At 46.0% G+C, this 20,438-nt stretch overlaps 1 protein-coding gene across 4 annotated transcripts in view; it reads right to left on the minus strand.

The window, feature by feature from the left end:
* NRF1 (nuclear respiratory factor 1) overlaps positions 1 to 20,438 on the minus strand; it is a 105,614-nt gene that overhangs the window by 34,578 nt on the left and 50,598 nt on the right. For all 4 annotated transcript variants that reach the window (XM_037889414.2, XM_037889416.1, XM_037889415.2 and 1 more), the window contains exons 6-10: positions 14,870 to 15,028; positions 13,385 to 13,582; positions 11,646 to 11,747; positions 6,025 to 6,182; positions 592 to 716 (exon numbers count right to left, since the gene is read on the minus strand). In XM_037889414.2, the coding sequence (XP_037745342.1) occupies positions 592 to 716; positions 6,025 to 6,182; positions 11,646 to 11,747; positions 13,385 to 13,582; positions 14,870 to 15,028 (742 nt within the window). The remainder of the gene's footprint in view (positions 1 to 591; positions 717 to 6,024; positions 6,183 to 11,645; positions 11,748 to 13,384; positions 13,583 to 14,869; positions 15,029 to 20,438) is intronic.

The raw sequence follows: 20,438 nt of genomic DNA on the forward strand, positions 1-20,438 counted from the left end.
CTAATTATAGTAGACACCACTCAGAACAGGCACTCAGATACTGTGAGGTGTACCACAGAAAGGCCTATAAAGAAAGCAAGCAACAGCCTGAACTGTGCTATGAAGAAAACAGGAAGAGCAGGGATGCATTCACTAGCGTGAAAGGTGCCACCAAAGCACATACACAGCATCATAGTGACAATTCTCCAGCAGCCAAAGAGGAGCATGTGAAAAAGTCCCACAGACGGCAAGGAAACCCTGGAGGGTAGCACCTTGCAGTCAACTCTTAGCCAAATTCCGCGGCCACCTCAAATTCCAAGGCCAACAAAGACCTTTTGAAAAGGTAAGAGGTGTAACGTGGTTCATGACGCTCCATAGTGGTGAAGCCTTCCTTACAGCAAAAAAGCCCAACATCCCAGGTAACTTTCCCTTGGGGAATCAACACTACCTTCTTGCTAAGCAAAACTCCTGGTTTGTTACAGCTCATATTGGGACTTTCTCCCTTTGTTTCTCGTACAGGTTGGGTTTGTTCTGACTCATCCCATCAGTCAGGACTTGAGGGTTTAAGTGGAAAACAAAATGAAATCCAATTAAATATCTGTCTGCTCTTACCATTAGCATCCTGGACTCCAGTAAGCGCTCCCACGGCTGCTGCAGTTTCACCAGACAGGACGATTTGCCCTCCCCCTTGAAGGGTGGCTTCTGCAAGCGTGGCGACAGCATGGGCAGCTGCTTCACTGCAGGCGGAAGGGACAAGAAAAAGAATGATTAGAAAAAGAGAGCAACTCAGCTCTGATGTGTTTGGCTTTAACCAAGTGCCACAGACGGAGATCACACACGCCAGGGTGGCGAGAGCTCTCACCAGGCCAAAGGAACTGAAATGATTGTGTAGTGAACAACCTTAGAGTGGAAAAGGGGTGAGGAATGGACTAGATGAAATTGTCTAGATGAAAGGACTATAAGGTGGGTCACAGGCGCCAACTTCCTCTTTACCCGGGGGGGGGTGCTCAACCCCTGCTCCGCTCAGGCCCGCCCCCAACTCCACCCCTTCCTCGAAGCCCTCACCCCTCCTCCGCCCCCAGTCCTGTCCCTGCTCTGCCCCCAACACTCCTCTTCCCATCCCCTCCCCTGAGCATGCCCCATCCCTGCTCCTCCCCAACCCTCCCAGCTCCTCCTGCATGTCCTGAACAGCTGTTCTGCGGCCTGCAGGAGGCACTGGAAGGGAGGGGGAGGAGTTGACTGGCAGGGCTGCCAGCGGGCAGGAGGCACTGGGGCGGGAGGGGGAGAGCTTGGCTGACAGTGGGTGCTAAGCATCCATTACTTTTTTTCAGTGGGTATTCCAGGGATGGAGTGTATGCTCATAAAATCTGTGGATGGCACAAAGCTGGGAGTGGTTGCTAGTAATCTGGAGGACAGGATTAGAATTCAAAATGACCTTGGACAAATTGGAGAATTGGTATGAAATCAACAGGATGAAATTCAATAAAGACAAGTGCAAAGTACTATACTTAGGAAATAAAAATCAAATGCACAACTACAAAATGGGGAATAAGTCGCTAGGCAGTTGTATAGTTGAAAACGATCTTGGGTTTATAGTAGATCACAAATTGAATATGAGCCAATGATGTGATGCAGTTCCAAAATTGTTATATGTAAGACATGGGAGGTAATTGTCCTGCTCTACTCAACATGGGTGAGATTTCAGCTGGGCTACTGTGTCCAGTTCTAGGTGCCACAATTTGAGAAAAATGTGGACAAACTGGACAGAGTCCAGAGGAGAGCAACAAAAAAGAAAAGAAGTTTAGAAAACCTGACCTATTAAGGTTAACAAGTTAACTAAAACTGGGCATGTTTAGTCTTGAGAAAAGAAGACTGGCGGGGGTGGAGGGGCACGCTGATAACAGTCTTCAAATATGTTCAGGGCTGTTATAAAGAGGACTGTGCTCAATTGTTCGCAATGTCCACTGAAGGTAGAAATCTATCAGGTTAATGTGCAGCAAGGGAGCTTTAGGTTAGATATTAGGAAAAATTTCCTAACTATAAGTAAGGGTAGTTAAGCTCTGAAACAGGCTGCCAAGGAAGGTTGTGGAATCTCTGTTATTTGAGGTTTTTCAGAACAGGTTAGCGAAATACCTGTCATGGATGGTCTAGGTCTACTTGGTCCTGCCTCAGCACAGGGGGCTGGATTAGATGACCTCTCAAGGCCCCCTCCAACCCTACCTCTCTAAGATTCTATAACATGACCCAATTGGCCCTTCCCATCTTTAATTTCCCCTATTCTAAAATCCCTCTTAAAGCACATGCAGTTTCCTTAATAGCATTTGCAAGGGACTTTTGAAAAGCCCAGGTAAGTTATAGCGAGTGGTTTTCCTTTACGCACTACTTTGTGGACACACAAAAAATTCTAACAAACTGGAGAGGCAGGATCTTCCTGTACAGAAACCACACTAGTTTTTCCCCATTAAAACACAATTTCCTTCGTGTTTTGTAATTCTACCTTTAATAATTGTTTCAACCAATTCACCTTACCGTGAAGTAAGGCTCACTGGTCAGTTATTCCCATGATCTCTTCAGCTCCTTTTATCCAAGGCCAAACGTTTGCTACCCTCCAGCCCTGTGGTTTAATAGTTCACTTTAAGGAGAGATTAGCAGCAAAGTGACCTGTTGCTATTCATGTTTGGTCCAGAAACTCTTCTTTAGATAGCTGAATATCTGACAGTGCCTCACCTTAATTATCTGAAAAAGCAGATATGTCTTCTGCAGTGAAGATCAATGTAAAGAAATCATTTAGCTTCCCTGGGATCTTCCTTAATTGCTCCATGGTAGTCCAAATCAACCTACCCCTTTTCTTGCATGCTGCCTATGAGTTATTTGTTTTTATGGCCTTCTCTCTTGACCTTTTTAATTTCCATCATAGATTTTATGCTCCTTCCAGCTGACTTGGTTTGGGCTGGATTTTCACTTCTAAACTATGTCTGTTTGGCACACAAAACCTCCCGTTGCTATTTGACCATACAATTTTGTTTTCTTGCCTTCTCGCTTCCTTTTGCCTAGGAAGTATGCTACACCTCTTGAGAATCTGCACTGGTATAAAGACATTTATAGCGTGGGAAGACCAGCTCCAATAACAGACTTCACTTGCTGGAGCCGCCCAGCCTCCCAGCCATGAGAAGCACTTATTTAAATCCACTTTCAAGGGCAATTTAGCATCCCAATGAACTGTGAAGGCTGCATCACTGAATATAATAATAGTGCTTTGCTATACAAATGCTCTTTCCGTTTATGTTGATCTCCCCAAATGTTTATCTATTAACTCAAATGGCTGTACATTGAGCTTGCACCCATTTACATGCACTCCCCCTCATCCTCTCTTGCTGGAAGTTGCTCCTCTGCTTCCCATCCCTAAACCGATTACAGAGATTGCCTCTTTTGTCACAGCTGCACACATCTGCTCTTTGCAATGACACCACTCAACCAGGTACCCCTAGAGACACCATTCCAGCACCCAATGGAGCGATGGCAGCTTTGTGCTAAAATTAGGTAGATACCTTCCAAAAGCTGGTAATAGTTGCCAGCTCTTAAGGACTGGGGTGTCCTCGAGGCCTAGTGACAGCCCTACAGTGACAGGTGGGAGACCTCAGCTCACTGCCAGGACAGCTGAAGGAAGTGGTGGTGGTGAAGGAGGGTTATGCTCCTTGAGTCAATCCAGAACAAGACTTCTGGCCAATTAATGAATAGTATTGTGGGGCTGTGCAAAGTAAAGGGGTGGGTAAGACTTCAGGGCCTACATGAATCACACCTCTAGCCCCTGAGGAAAATAAATCAGTATATTCCCACCCTCTAATATACTTCACAACTGCTGCCAAAGTCAACATCTCAACACTTCTATGAGTTTCTGCAGGTAGCCATATTCTCCCCTGTAGGTGATAAACATTTGAGTCAGCTCAGCTGCACTGCAGCTTGTTAACAAGACCTCCTGAGGCACCATTACTCTGCTGCCATCAGAAAGCAACATGCACTGTCACAGCAGAAGGGCCTGGGCTTTGTATTTTCCCCAAAGTGCACACTGTTCCTACATCTATCTAAAGCAGCCAAAATGTTTACTAAACACCTCACCTCACATTTTGAGGCTCTTGTTGCAGGTTCCCTCACTCCCTCCTGAAATACAAAGCTGGCTAAAGGAGAGGCATTGCAGGGACCCCTGGGGATTTCTATGAGAGTTAAAGGAAGAACAGTTATTTCTACTAAGGATTCTGATTTTCAGAAGTTAATTCTGTTATTTAATTTCCATCTGCCTAAGAGTGTCTCTACAGTGGGATGTGGGTGTGAGAAGGAGACAAATTATACATGACTAGGCTTGGCAAAATTCAATGTTTAGTTTTAATTGTTTTGATGGATTATATCAATGCGTATTTTTTTCAGATTTTTATTGATCTACATATTGAAAACCGCTCCTGATACAGAGATGTGTTAGGCAGTGGAATAATCTACAAAAATGGTCAAAACCCTAGCCTTTGAGTCATTTAAAAGTACACCAGAGAAAGTTCTTGCGATTACTACTGTAAGTGGCCACCCTACAGGCGGGGAAGGGTAGACTGTGTGAGAGTAGGCCTTCTCTACAATGTTATGAATACTTTGCGCAGGGCGGGAGGGGGGGTTGTCAGTCATTTTTCATATCAACCCCTGAAAAGAGTTAAGTGATTTTACAGACAGCAACTCTATCAGTAGATAAAATTAATCAATATAACATAGTGGTATACATGACCATGTTCCAAAAGATACCTGAATCTGGATCCCAGTCCTGGCCTCTTGCTGGGAGTAATGCAGAGGCATTGCATTCAGCCTATGAGAAGAATGCATTTCAAGTGACTCAGCAGCAACCTCTCCCATTGATTAAAGTGTGGCACTGTTTGGTACCAAAGAGGGAGAGATGGGATCAGGGTGGGGAGGAGAGGAGAGAGTGATCTGCTTGACACACCCGGGAAATAGTTCTGGGCTAGTCCTGGATCCTGCTGCAACAGAAACGTGGAATCAGTTTGTGGAATGCAGCTGGTACGAAGGTGGCTGTTTTAACAAGTGGTCTGTAGAAGAGGCTCCTGGAGCCCTCCATTAACATTCCATGCTTTGCTCTTCTCCTGGCAGGATCAACCCCTGTTCAGTAAACAGACTCCAAGAATGAGGAGGCTGAGTGCAAAAGCAAAGCACAAATATAAGATAAACCAGGTAGGAAAACCCAGGTTGGGTTCAGGCAATGAGCAATAATACCCCTGGTCTTTGGATCCTTTTCCCTCTCCTTGTGCTTGGGACAGTCTCCCTCTTCTCACTCAGATCCCTTTCTCAACAGAGGCTTTCAAAACGTCTTTCAAAATGACCTCTGCAAGGTTCCTATCTCAGCCTCAGAACAGCACTCCATACCCTCTGTCAAAACGTTGTTCTGCAAATAACCAAACATAGGGCTCATTTTGAGCCAAGAGCTCTCCACGCAGGAGGAGAAATCGTTACTCAGGCAGTTTATTTCAGCTTCCCTGCTCCAGAACCAAACACAGCTTCAACAACTAGCCTGGAAGAGAGATTCTGATTTCAGGTCGGAGGAGACCATACTACCACCCACCTGGTTAAATCAACATCATCCCTTTAACAGAGGGGCCCTCAATAATGTTGACAGAGAGATGGAGCTGCTTATTTAACAGGTGCTACAAGCACATTATAGCTCTTATCTCCTGTAAGTGGACCCTCAATGGACAAACAGGATGTATAGAGAGGGATGGTACCTAAACGTACCTTCCCTAACAGCACATTTCCATTTCTGTGAGCTTCCTCATATTACAATGGGACACTAGGAAATGATCTATGAATGCTTTGTCATGGATGGTTTGGGAATTCTCTATGGAAAAATCTCTCTGAAAGATCCCAGACAACGTTCTTCCAAATGTATCACTGGCTTCTGTGCTGCCCTCATCGTGACAGATAGCAAACCTGGCAGAAAGGACTCCCCCTTTCAGTGACCTTACCCCATTTAGTCCCCATAGCTCCTCTCACATGTACCTGTTCAGCGCCATGGTAACGGTTGCTCCTTGTTGCATCTCTTGAGATGCTGCCACTGCTGCTTCTGCCAGCGATGCCACCGCCTGCGTGGCCTCCGAAGCCTGCGTCGTCTGGATAGTCATCTCACCCCCCTGTAGCGTTGCCCAGTTCTGCTCCACCTAGTTGGGTGAAGAGAGAAAGAGAAAAGTTCAGCTTCCCTGAACACTTTCCCACAGCTGGGTGGCTACTTCTTAAAAGGAGGAAGTCAAACACTTTCAAGATGTCTTTGAAAAATCCTACATGCTTTGATTCTTCTGTACAAAGCATCCTGAAAGCACCTCTGTTGGAAAAAGAGGTCCCTTGGGAGCAATTTAGAAACCGAGCTACAGGGAACATTTTGGAAACCATCCAATCATTTCTCATTCACTATCAAGGTGTTGACTCCTGATCGACCCATGATGCCAGCCTCCATCGCCTACCTGTGAACTTTCAAACACATGCATTCGTGATTTCTCCCGTACTGCCCCTCTAAAGACATAGAAACTACCTCATTACCCTCCAAATCCCTCCTTTGCTGTGATGCCTACAGATGATGTGCCTACTATTTTTAAATTATTTGTATGCCCGAAGTGTCTAGGATCCCTAGTCATGGACCGGGACACCATCGTCCCAGGTGCTATATAAACACAGAACAAAATGTGGTTTTATTATTTTCTTGTACTTCCTCATTTGTCTGCCCATATCCATCCGTTTTCTCCTATATTATACTTAGAGCGTAAGCTCTTTGGGACTGTCTTTTTGTTCTGTGTTTACACAGTGCTGAGGACAATGGGGTCTGGTCCAGGACTAGGGATCTTATGAAGAATACAAATAATAAATAATAGTCACATTTGGAAACAGTTCTGTTCATGTCTTTTAATTATTTCAATCTCTCTCTCTCTCTCTCTTAACTAAAGACATGTACATACATACAGGTTCTTGTGCTTGCCACCGAGTTCACCTTCTCCTAGCTAATCATTCTCCACCCCACTCTATACTCCTCCAATTGGGACCTCATGTGTATCAACGACTGTGTGGTCACAAACAGGATGTGAGCATCAGGAACAAAAGATCATCGAATCAGAGGATGAAGGTTCTTCAACCTTCAAAGAGCTGTGGACCGTTTTGTAAGAGAAAATTCCACTCACAGACTCATCCCCGGTCCCAACTGCGTAAGTCCTTTTATTGGCTGGTGCTCAAATGTTTCATTCAACGGACCATCAGGAAGGGCACCACAGACCATTGTTACGGTATATGGAAAGAGACGATATCTACTAGATCGGACCCAATCCATCCCACCGAGGCAAGGTTTTTTCTTCCAGTCTGTAGTATCCTCTTACCCATTGTGCCAGAGGTGAGGGGCTAAAGCAGAGTGTCAGGTTGTTATCTATATACAATATATATGTTAGCAAGCTCTCTAGCCATTGTCAGTTGTCATTTCCCTTGAGGGATCATATCTGAGCAAGAGTTCAATGAGAGATCTGTAGGACGACGGGGTGGCCACATGGATTAGTCCCAGGAGACGGTTCTATGCACAAAGGGTGGAGTGGAAGAAGGTGCAAAGATGATGCGGGGGTGGTGGAGGTGTGGCAAGGGAACAAACGGATGATGATGGCTAGCCCTTCTGGTGGAGTAGCGAGAGCTGCTCGATCAGATTCCAAAACAGGCACAGAGAGAAGACCCTGAAGGTGATGCGAAGAAGCTTGAATTTGATGTGGTGGAGAAAGGAAGGTCCGTGGAAGGATTCAATGTGGCAGGGGAGAAGTGAGGTGTTCAGGCAACAAGGAAGCAAGCGCAAGCTAATTTTAACAGCTGTATTTTGTGTGGCCCTGCATCACTCATCCTTCCAGTCATCGGGGAAGCCAGAGGAGAAGTGGTTACAGTACCAGGAAGGAAGATGAAGGGACGGCTGAAAGTTTAACGTCCGTATACAGAGGCAAAAAAGGGCTGGGTCTTAGAAATGGTGTAGGAGAAGCCGCAGCAAGATTTGTATGTCACCCCGAGAGGTGTGGGGCAAGGGAGAGGGAGGAGTCAGAGAGGAGTCCACCCCGGGTGGCAGGGCTGGTGGCCGGGAGGAAGAGGGCATTACCAGTGAAGAAAGGGAGGGAAAACAAAAGTGTTCAGTTCTGGTCACATCAAGCTCAAGTTGATGCTCAGACATATGGAAAGAGAGGTCATAAACCAGGTTGAGGTGAGGGACTGGATGTAGGGAGTTTGGTCAGCAGCAGAGGGTGAGAAGAGTTGTGAGAAGGTGTAAAGATGACAGGAGAAGCCAGGAGAGCAGATGAGGGGTGCAGAGAGAGAGAGAGAGAGAGAAAGAACAGGCTAAAGATGGAGCCCTATGAGACCCTAACAGAAAAGGGGAGAGGGAAGAATCACCATCCCCGCTGAAAAAACAACTAGAGGATGTGGGAGGAGAAGCAGAAGAGGATGGAGTCACAAAAGCTGAAGGTAGATTTCAAGGAGATGAATGAGTGAGCCAAAAAGCAGCCGTAGTTGAGGAGGATGAGGATGGAGTAGATATTTGGCCAGAAAGATGCCATTAGATATCTGTGTGAGAGAATAGTTTCATGGGAGAGGATCAAGGGTGGAGATGGAGGAACTCGAAGGCAACGGTTGTAGACTGTATTTGAGTTTGAACGTGAAAGGAAGATGAGGTATAAGTTAGAAAGGCAGATGGCGTCAAGGATTTTTTCTTTTTTAGGCATGAAGAGACCAGAATAGGCTTGTATTGTGAGGGAAGGAAGCCAGATGAGAATTAGAAGAGGAGGGTAAGGACGAGGCAGGAGGAGAGATTAGATGAAAGCAGGTAAGAAACCCGTGTGTTGGTAATGGAGAGGAGGAGCGTGTACTGGGGATGAGAGGAAGGTAGCATTGGGTCTCATCAAACTTCTCTTCGAAAAAGTCAGCAGCATCTTATGTTGGAGGGCACAGGAGAGGGACCAGAAGGCAGCAAATGATCAGCTGCAATTGCTGACCTCTGAGTTAGCAAAGCAGGAAAAAGTAATGAAGCTTGACCAGGAAGAGTGGAGAACCGAAGGAGGAGAGAATAAATCTGTAGCGAAGGAAGCCTGCATGGCAGCGAGACTTTTTACAGGGTGTTCATGGGCAGCGGCACAGAAATGGATGAGGCAGATGGTGGGCATGAACACGGGTTGGAAGTTGTTGGAACAGACTTTACTGTTAGTGAGAGGTGCAAAGGAGTGGAGGAGTGAGAGAGAGTGGAGTGGGGGGATTCAGCTGAGTCAACAAAAGATAGGGGGAAGAGAGAGGGAGAAGCTGAAAGTGGTAGAAGTGTCATTGACATCAGTGGACTGTAGGTCATGGCTGGGCTGCGGGGGAGAGGCAGGAGACAAGTGTGCAGTGTTGAAGGAGATGAAGTGATGGTCCAAGAAAGGGGGAACTTGATGATGAAAAGCTCAGAGCAGAAGCAGTGTGTGGTGAAGAGGTCAAGGGAGTGGCCATTTTGGTGAACTGGAACACTGATCCGCAGTGAAGGTTACACAAAGGGGAGAGAGAACGACAAGGGAAGTGGCTACGGATCAGATGGGGCATCAATGCAGAAGCAGAGGTCACCGAAAATGAGGTAGAAGAAATTGCAATGAGAGAGAGCGACAGCCAGGAGTCAAAATGGGAGAGGAAGGAGGATGAGAGGGAGTCAGGAGGATGGTAGAGAAGAAAAAAAGAGGAGACGAGCCAGAGGGATTGTTGGTCTCAGGGAGCGTGGTGGCAAGGAGGGAGAGAGAAGCATAATACTCTCACCATTTCCTCTAGGCACACCAAGGGACAAGGTGTGTGCAAGAAGTGAGAAGCGTGCATGAGAAAGTGGCTACAGAGGCAGCGTTGGAAGTGGAGGGGTGTGTGTAATCCAGGTTTCTTTAAGTGCCCAGAGACCAAGCGAGCGAGAGATGAAGAGACTGTGGATGACAGAGATCTTCTTTTTGAGACAGAACAGGTATTCCAGAAAGAAGGAGCAGGGTCAAGGTAGATCACGTTGTCCTGCCTACCAGCCTTGACAAAGAAAAATGCTAATATCTCCAGACACTGATAGTAACTTCCGGAAAGGGAGAAAGGTTTCTGCCACATCAGCCAGGACAGGAATGGAGTGTGAAGTGCTAGTATGGACTGGGAGGGGAACCCCAGGTAAGAACACAGACACTTGGATTACAAGAGGTCCACCACCAAACTACAGTTTGTCTACATGAGAAAAGTTTTACCTATTTAATAAATCGGTTACAACTTTGTGTTGACAAGGGTGAGATTTTCAAAGACAAGCTTCTAACTCTTATGGAAAGTCAATGAAGTTTGGCATCTAATGGCCATTTGTGCATTTGAAAATCTTCCCCAAGGCCTAAAGATAAAGATAACAGGTCCTAAAAACCCTCTAGTGAATATGAAGTACTTTTCAAGGCCAGAGCCCCAAACAAACAGCTTGCTTCTATTTGTTTTTTCAGCTACAAATGCTCTTTAATACAGAACAAAGCTGTTTTGTGCTGCCACCTATTGCCATGAAAACCTTATCCTTACGGAGCAGAATAGGTGGACCATTCCACTCCAACACAAGGATGGTACTTCATCCGGAAACCTAGGCACGTGTCCAAAAGGGAGGACAACAACTTGCAGTGAAACAGCAGTCTCTTTGACTTAAGGGGGGAGGGGGGGGAGTTGGGGGCAGAGGGAACCGAGGAAGGCAATTCCAGTACCTTTCTGAGTTACAGGGATGATCTTTGTACAAAATGCATTTTGTTTCTCAATTTAAGAAAATTATGTAGGTTGTTTGGGGGGTTTTTTGCACTGTAAATTTAAGTGTTTCCTCTTTAAAAGCTTGGGTTTGGCATGATCAAGCCCTCAGTGGGAAATGCAGCTTTGCCAACTTTGAAAAATCAGGTTGACAAATATATAAATGAGTAAAAACGAATGTACTGTACAGTACTTTCCTTAACATTTATACAACTGTGCATTTATACAGTGCCCTTTATCAGAGGAAAGTGCAAGCCAATTACACATTAAGTCAGTCTCATTAACCCTTGGAGGTGCTGCAGAGAAATGTTCCCATTGTACCCATAGGGAAATTGAGGCAAAGAGAAGTTAAGTGGCTTGCCCAAGGCCACACTGCATTCTGTTCCTGGCTCTGACTCGGAAAGTCCTAAACCTTAATCCCCCTGCCGTAACCACATGACTGGTGCTCTCGGCTCAAGGGTTATCCAGACAAGCACATGAATGAGTATGTCTGGAGAGCTGCATACAGAATACATACATCTGCTATTATTCCAATGGACACTATGACTGAGATTTACATGTACAAAACTTAGGAAATTCAGCACTTACGGTCTCCTAGTAATTGTGCGTGCATACACACACCCCAAGTCACAATTACCACAACATTGCATTTTCTGACTTTGACCCATGTAAAATATCAATGACAATGTTGCATTGATATTGATTGCAGCTTTTAACATGACAGCGTGTGGCAGTAGGCTTTTGCACTCCCAGTAAACACTTAAGTGTGAAAAATGCAAGTGTGTCAGCAATGTCCATTAGATACACACAACCACAGGGTGTGCTGCGTACTTGAGAAACAAACACGACCCACACATCCTTACCTCTCCATCAGTTACCGCGGAGTAATTGACTTGTGCAACGGTAACTGTGGTAGGCAACTCGGAGGCATCGGCCAGAGTGGCAACTGTAGCACCTGTACCAACCTGCAAAATACCACCATAAAACAGTAGTCAAAATGCAGCTCCTGCCATCATTGTTCCCCTCAGGAATCCATAGTTACATCTCAGCTAAAGGGACACCCAAGTACATTAGACCCCAGATCACCTAAAGGGAAAACTGAAGAACAGAGTGTCCCGCACTGATCACTATTAATGCCCAGCACTTACCATACATAGGGTATTGCTTTTCAAAGCATTTTACAAACATGAATTCATCCTTAGCAGCCCTGTAAGGTATATCCCCATTTAACAGATGGGAAAACAGAGGCAAAGAGGTTTATAGCCTGCTTCTAAGAAGCACTGAGCACTCAAACCCCGAAAAAGATGAATGGGAGCGTGGGTGCTCAGCATCTTGAAAAGGAGGCCATAAGTGAGCAGTGAAAGCCAAAGAGAGAGTCTGCAGCAGCAAGCTGGGCCAACTCGCCGCAGCTCAGAAAGCAAATCTTTCTCTGTGTGTGGGGGGCGGGGGGGGAGAGAAGAGGTAGTAAAGTTGCCATCTTATGTGCCATACTATGGCCATGTCTACACCACAGGGACTACAGTGACACAGCTACAACGCCCTTGCTTTGCTGGCATAACCCTGTAGAGCAGATGCAGCCTGCAGTGACAGAAGGGGTTTTCCTGTCACTGTAGGAACACCATCTCCCCAGGTGATGGTAGCTAGATCAATGGAAGCATTCTTCTGTTGACCTAAACTGCATCTACACCAGAGGTTAGGATGGCATAGCTACAGCACTCAGGGGTGTGGATTTTTCACACCCCTGACAGCCGCAGCTATGCCAACCTAAGTTTTAGGTGCAGACCAAGCCTAAGCTTTTGTTTAAAAATACTCCAATCCCTAGTCCTCACAGCTATGAGCATAGCCATCAAAACATGAAACAAGCATCAACCAATGCAGTGATGTGTACCTGCAGACAGCTTGAAACAACAGCACTGAGAGGTGTTTGCAGCCCCATTCATTTTAATGGGTGTTAACCTTGACAGCTAATAAGACTATAAATGTCAACACTTAATTATTGCAACTGTTGATAAAAGCACACATGGAAACAAGAGGGATGAGTCAGCTGAGGTCAGTTGTGTGTGTTTTGCTTTAAGACTCTTATATAAGAAAGACATGCACAATTTACTGTAAATGGCATCTTGTTTCAACATCTCAAGTGGGTGGAGTTGGTTTAAGCATGGGTGGTGGGTACCACTACTTCAAGTACTATGAACACTGCCTAAACTCCTAAAGTATTGTGCAGAAAATCCGGTCTTGTTTTTGTTGCAGGGGTCAGATAGCCGTATGTGAAATGATACTCCGGAAAAGTTGTTTGTTGGAGAGGAGATATGCGTAATACAATATCTGGAGTCAGCATGAAAGAAGCAGTCTATGCCTCAGTTCCCTCTCCGTAAAATGGACATAACCAGGGTGTTATAAGGATGAATGTATTGCTCTTTCCATTGTGAGGTTAACTCACATACGATGGTAATGGAGGCCACATAAGTACCTAAGATAGACAGACTTGAGATTCCTGAAACATACAGGTTAAGCCAACAGCCAAAGGTGCATAGTTAAAAACTTCTGCCAGACATGGCCACTCAATACAGTGTGTGTGAAGGGACAAGTGGGCTCTGCTCACCTGGATAAGGGAGACAGTGCCATCAGGGTTACTGAAGGTCTGTACCACCGTCTGTGATGGGACCAGATGCGCTATACTATGCGTAGCTGCGGTCTGCTGCTGTGTCTGTTGATCCTCAAAGGCATAGAGTAGGTCTTCACGCCCATGCTGTTTGTAGCAGTTCTTCACAATAGTCCGCAATGCCTGGGTCCAGGACACCTAACAGGGAAAAAGAAAACAGTAACATTAAAAGAACCGTGCAAAGCAGCATTTCCATTCAGCAATTCCCCCTGCATTCATTCCCCTGGGATCTGAACCATGTAAATCTTTAGTTGGCTTTTTTCAGGGCTATTTTTTAATCAGTATTTTTTTTCAAAATAAAAACAAAATCCTCCCAGAAAACACCCAGCCCCCTCCATACCTCCAAGCCCCACGGTTCATGAGCCACCCTACAGAAGCAAGCCAGCATGTGTACAGCCTGCATCCACGTGCCACTTTACAGAACAAGTCCGTATGATCATGGGATGGAGGAGATCTCTCTAGTGAAATGGGTCTGTTTCAAACTGTGAGGGAGCTTAACTAGGAGTGAAAAAAACAAAACCTTTAAAAAAAGATGATCAAGCAAAGGGTGGCCTCTGATACCATAAATCCTGGCTCAACCAGGCCGCCCCCGGCAAGGGACAGCTGCAATCTGTGCAAGGATTTGATCCTGAGATTCACAACATTTGTAATGTCCCTTTGTGATGGTTGGGTAGACAGGTATCTCCCACTCCTCCTTAGCTCCCTGCAACATCCTGACATAGCTGACGTGTCCCTTTTTCTGTCTGCACTCTCTCATCCTTTTCACATTTCCTCTTTCTCCCCACTCACCCCTGATTGCCCCACCATCCCTGTTCTCTCACTTAAAGGAAGGGCACACACTGCTCTGCTTGGTGAGGTGGGGTGACAACCCCTGCTTGCTCTCTGTGGGCCTGGGATGTGTGCTGTCTAGCAGCTGAACTGCGTGTTTGGGAGAACAGAGACACAGCTTGGGCCAGCGAGCCACTTCTTAAGCTTGTATTCATGAGCTGCTACTGTGGCCAGATGGATTAGGAGTTGCCCCCAACTCCTGTGGTGGGTAAGGAGAAGAGAGGTAAGGTTAAAAATACCAGAGTGCAAATTAGCAATAGGGAGTCAGAGTGGATCCAGGATTACGCCTCTTTCACCACCTTCACTGCTCTCCTCTGCCCGTTGCACCCCTAGGATTAAGCTGGGGATCAACCCTCCAGGGTGGGAACAAAGGGGCAGATGGATGGTTGTCATGTGGAACATCCAGCCAAGATATGGAAATGGGGAGGAAGAGCTATCCCATATGATTTGGGCACAAACTTTTAAACATGGCATGGAACCAGGGAAGTTTATGACCTACCTGTTCTTTCCGTCACACAAGAGGGAGCTCATAACATCACAACCCACTCCCAAACTCCAGTGACTGCCCTGAAGGGTTAGTAACAATACAACACACACCCTCTGTTTCTGCTCCTCTGTACGGACGTCACTGCGAACGTTTGCCCATGGAATATCCTCAGGCCACCAAATGGGTTTGCAGCTTTCCTTCCCCCAGCCCGGCTTCCCACGACCTGTTGAGTACTTCAGCATTTCGGGGATGAATGCTCGCAGCTGTGCCTGAAACCAACAGCACAAGAGGGTTAAAACTGGAAATCCCACTTTCTTTGGGGGGTTTAAAGTTAGTTTTATAAATTACTAGATTCGGTTTCCACCTGGAAATGATCAGACTAAAACTACTCACTGGAACAGCCCTGAGCACACCTGAAAGCATGTGATGAATCCCTCTTCACCTCATCCCCAGTCAGAGTTGTAAAACAGCTCACTGTTAGGTCGTGGGATAGCGACAGACATAAGTCAGCCAATTAGAATAATAAAAGTAACACACCCTATATTACTGCAACGTTAAGGTTCATATACTACAGTGATGAGAACCAGCCAGCCCAGTTAAAATCCACGAGGAAATGCAAAGCTAATGCTCTAACAGCAACTTGAATGTAGCTGTTCTGCATATCTTGTATGGTATACATTGTACAGGGGTGTCACAAAGACAGCAGGGATTCAACAAGCCCTGCTATCAAATATCACCCATAGGAGAAGTCACAGCAGGAACAGGAGGCATTCCCCCATTGCTAGAACTGCTGGACAGCTCTGTGTAAGAAGGTTCTTTTTTTCATGCTCCATCTGAAAAAAAAAATCATCTCTGAATGATTTTCCATAAGAAAACATCTTTTGTCAAAGAAAGAGAGGAGGAGATGCGTCAGGCTGATGTTTTCGAGAACATTATGGGAAAGGGTAAAGAGTGGGATGATGATGTTTCAGCTGAGATAAAAGCATTACTATCATGAGAAAATATTTTGAGAGAGATCTGCAGACCAGAAAACACCACAAAGACATATTAACAAGAACATGACTTACTACTAGCATTATCATGAATTCTGCACATCTAGCAGTATGTTTTTGATCATATTAATTATTATTATTTATATTACCACCGTAGGACCTAGACCCCACTGTGCAGGGTGCTGTACAAACACAGAACAAAAAGACAGTCCCTACCCCAGAGAGCTTGCAATTTAAGTAATGCTGATCACTGTGACACCCACGTGTCAGATGTTTCTCAGAGAAACAGGCTAATTTAAGACTAGAACATTCTTCCTCCCTCTTTCCCCCACCCCACATAACCTTGGGTGACTCTGGTGGCAAACCATTTGAACTTCGCTCTCACGGTTGCCACCAGAATTCCTGGATGCAACTAGTCTTGTACTACCTGGGGGCTGAGGATCCTGCAGCACCAGCCCTAAGAGCCTGCAGTACTAGGAAGCTCAGGGAAGAGGAATCATTTGCTGCTGGTTACAGTCATGACAAGAATTCCAATTAGCAACAGAGACATTGTTTACCCCACTAAACAACTATCAAGTAGTTCCAATTCTCTGTCACAAGAGCATGGGCCTCTTCCAAATGCGCTGCTGCCTGCATGACCTCAGACACACCAGTCTATGTATTAGGCACCTCAGCATCAAACTGCAAGCTAACAGAAGGGAACATGTTTGCAAGTCAGCTGACCTGTAAGTTCCCTTTTCAGGGTATTTTAAGCAATTGCATCTCAAAGTCGCTTGTAACTGCATCCTAAACCCTTCAAACAACATCCTGCACCAACACCAGAGAGAGGGGAGTACTTCAGACTGACAGGACACTGTGAAAGGAAGGTGACTTACCTTACTGTAATGGAGTTCTTCGAGATGTACGTTCCCTATGAGTATTCACTGTGGGTGTGCATGCACTCCAAGGACCTGAGACCAGAAGATTATTCTCTAACAGCGTTTGTTGCGCCGCGCCTGCACCCTGAACCTCCTCATACTCCAAAGCAAAGGCATACAGGATGGCGGGGACAGACTGCCTCTCTAGTTCCAACTCTACCGCAAATCAACTCAGAAGGATCCGAAGCAGAGGGGAAGGAGGAGGGTCATGGAGTACCCATGGGGACCACATATCTTGAAGAACTTCAGTCACCATAAGGTAAGTAATATTCCTTTCTTCGAGTGCTTGTCCTCACAAGTATTCACCATGGGTGATTCACAAGAAGTGCTCATGGAGAAGGAAGGTGCAAGGGACCCATGCTGCACCATGGGTCCCAGGACCACTGTGCCAAAGGATGCATCTGCTGAAGAAGCCTGGGCGTAGTGCCTAGTAAAGGTGTGCAAAGAGCCCCACTGTCACCACTCTACAGATTTGTACCAGAGGTATGCCTTGAAAAGAAACTACAGAGGCAGCATGTGCTCTAGTCGACTGTGCCCTCACACCCTGAGGAGGAGTTTCCATCAGTTCATAACATAGCAGAATGCAGCCTGAAATCCATTTTGAGAGCCTGTGTGATCAAATTGCCTCCCCTTTCATCTGCTCATTGAAGGAGATGAATTGTTTCTGGGATTTTTGAAAGCGCTTCGTCCTCTGCAGGTAGAAAGCCAAAGCTCTATGAACATCCAGAGAATGAAGTGTCCTGTCCTCCTTGGTGGCATGAGATTTTGGGTAGAATACTGGTATAGGGATAGACAGATTAAGGTGGAATTCAGAGGGAACTTTTGGGATGGGTTTGGGGTGTAACCTTAGGGACATTTTATGCTTATGGAATACTGTGTAGGGAGGGCCTACATAAGAGCTGCAAACTTCCCTACTCTCCTAGTGGAAGTGATTGCCATTAGAAAGGCTACTTTGATGGATCGATGGAGAAGGATGCAGGATGCCAAGAACTTAAGTGGCGGATTCATAAATGCTGACAGCACTAAATTAAAGGTCCCAATTAGGAGTTGGCACCAATACTGGAGGAAAGGTTCTGACAAGACCTCTCAGAAATTTCACGTTTGTAGGATGGGTGAATATTCAGCAGTTGCCTACGAGAGGATGGAAAGAGTTGGCTGTTGTGTGTGTACCTGGCAGCAATTTAATGGACAAACCTGAAGACTTTAGGAAGAGATGGTCCAAGATGATAGGAATGTAAGAGTCCAATGGAGGTATCTGGCAGCGTTAGCACCAGATGGAGAATCTCTTCATTTGGCAGCACAGAATTTTCTTGCAGAAGCCTTTCTGCTGTTGCTGAGGATGAACTGGACTTCCTTGGAGCACGACCTCTCTCATTGCCCATCCAAATACCAGGTTGTAAGGTGGAGAGAAGCTGGGCTGGGATAGACGGTTTTGCTTTTGTCTCAAGTCAGAAGGTTTGGCAACTATTTTAAGTGGATACATGGGTGCGTGGACATCTGGAGGATTCTGATGAACCAAAACTGTCTCACTCACCAAGGAGCCAATATGAGCCACTGCCCATTTGTCCTGCTTTACCTTGTTCAGGACTCGTGGTTACAGTGGGATGGATGGGAAAGTATACCTTAATGGCACTGACCACGTAACGAGAAATGCGTCTCCTCTGGAATTGTGCCCTTGAGCAGCAACGGAGTCACAAGCTGGACACTTCTTGTTTACCTGGGGTACAAAGAGGTCCCTGCCTAGAGAGTCCTGCTGCTGGAAGATGTTCTGTACCACTGAGTTTTGCTGTTCCCACTTGTGGTATCTGTGGAAGTGACTACCGAGGCTGTTTACTAAGGTGTTCATTATTCCAGGAAGGTGCACCGTTGAAAGTGAGATATGATGTCAGATACTCCAATTCTGGAGCTTGACTGCCTTTATGTAAAGAGGGGCGGATCCTGCTCCTCCCTACTTCTTTATGTAGAACACCATCGTCATGATGTTCAACGTGACTGGAACGTGATGGAAATGTATGAATGGCGGAAACCTTTGCAACTCTTGTGCACGCTCAAAGTTCAAGCAGATTGCCACTTGGTTGTCCAGGTATATTTTCCAACCCAGTAATGAAGGGTCCATAAGTAGCTTCTTTGTGGGTGGAAGGGGAACGAAGGGAACCCCTACACACAGATATCTTGTTTTCTCACCAGGCAAGAGAAGACAGAAAGCTCTGAGGGAACGTGACACACTTGTCTGTTCAGAGCTTAAACCATGTGTAGTCACACCTGAAGGCGATGACTATGGAGCCTTGTGAAGGATGTTACATAGGTGCAGGCGGCCCTGTGGCCTAGAAGAACCAGAGAGGAGCGAGCTGTCAGCTGGGGGCTCAGTTGGAGTTGGGCAAGGTGGTCCCTGTTCTGAGGTAAGTAAGTTTTGACTGAAGTTGAGTCCATAGTCACTTCAATATATTCTATAATCTGCTTTGGGGTTAAAGTGGACTTTTCTGGGCTCACTTGAAGCCCTAAGGATTGTGCAAGACTGAGTACGAGCATACTGTCAATTGAACTCCCTAAGATGGCCATCCCATGAGCAACAAGTTGTCAAGGTAGGTGGATGTTGGGTTGCAATGCAGGTCCATCACTGCCACTAAGAGCATCTTTGTGAGTGTTCTCAGGGCTGTCGAGAGACCAAAAGGACGGACTCTGCACTGGTAATGCTCTAGGCCCACCATCAAGGTTAGAAACTGCCTGTGAGCCAGGTGAATGGTCTCTGTGTGTATATAATGTCTTCTGCAGTTTCCACGATATGCTATGCATCCGATGAAGTGAGCTGTAGCTCACGAAAGCTCATGCTCAAATAAACTGGTTAGTCTCTAAGGTGCCACAAGTACTCCTTTTCTTTTTACGAATACAGACTAACACGGCTGTTACTCTGAAACCTAATGAAAACAGGCATCCTTTTAAATCAGGAACTGCAAACCAGTCACTTTTGTTGAGGGATGGGATTACAGAAGCCAAGATGGTCATCTTGAATCTCCAACAACCGAAGGAGACATTCAGTTGCCTGAGATCCAGGATGGGTCTCCATCCACCCTTCTTGGGAATGAGGAAGCATCCCAAACAGAAACCCTTCCCCCTGCAATGAGGGACTGGCTCTCCAGCTTAAGCTGAAGACGCGAGTCTCTCCCTCCTGTCTGAGAAGCCTCTTGTGAGAGGCATCCGTGAAGAGGAATGTGGGAAGGGTTGGTGTAGGAATGGAAAGAAATTCTATTGTGTACATGATCTCCGAGACCTAAATTTCTGAAGTAATATGTTGCCGGGTTGGGAAGGAATAGAACAGGTGGCCACCAAAGTGAGTGGGGGGTGTCTGGCTGCGTGGAGATTGGTTGGCGGCTCTCAAATGTCCTGTCGAAACGGCTTCTTGGCAGGGGATGTGGATGAGGAGGAACCGATGGCAGGGCTTTCTGCCTGCTGTGCTGTAGCCTCTGGAGTCTCCTGGGCAATGTTCCCTCTAATTTTTGACAGGCCGTGTGCGCAAAAAATTTCTTCTGTGCCAATTTTTGAAGCAGAGTTCAAAATTCGTGCGCGATGAGGCAAATGCGCACAAGCAAGTAAAATGCTTATACATTTAAAAAGTTATAATTTACAATTTGTGATAATAGTTTTACACCATGTCGTTTTTAAATACTTAGAAAAAGGAAATTTAACCATTCTTCATGAAGCAGAAGTTAGTTTTAAGCATTACACTTTATGATCCTTTTTATAGACAATCACGAGCATATATCAAGCACATA

This window comes from Chelonia mydas, chromosome 1, assembly GCF_015237465.2.
Source record: "Chelonia mydas isolate rCheMyd1 chromosome 1, rCheMyd1.pri.v2, whole genome shotgun sequence".
NCBI lineage: Eukaryota > Metazoa > Chordata > Testudines > Cheloniidae > Chelonia > Chelonia mydas.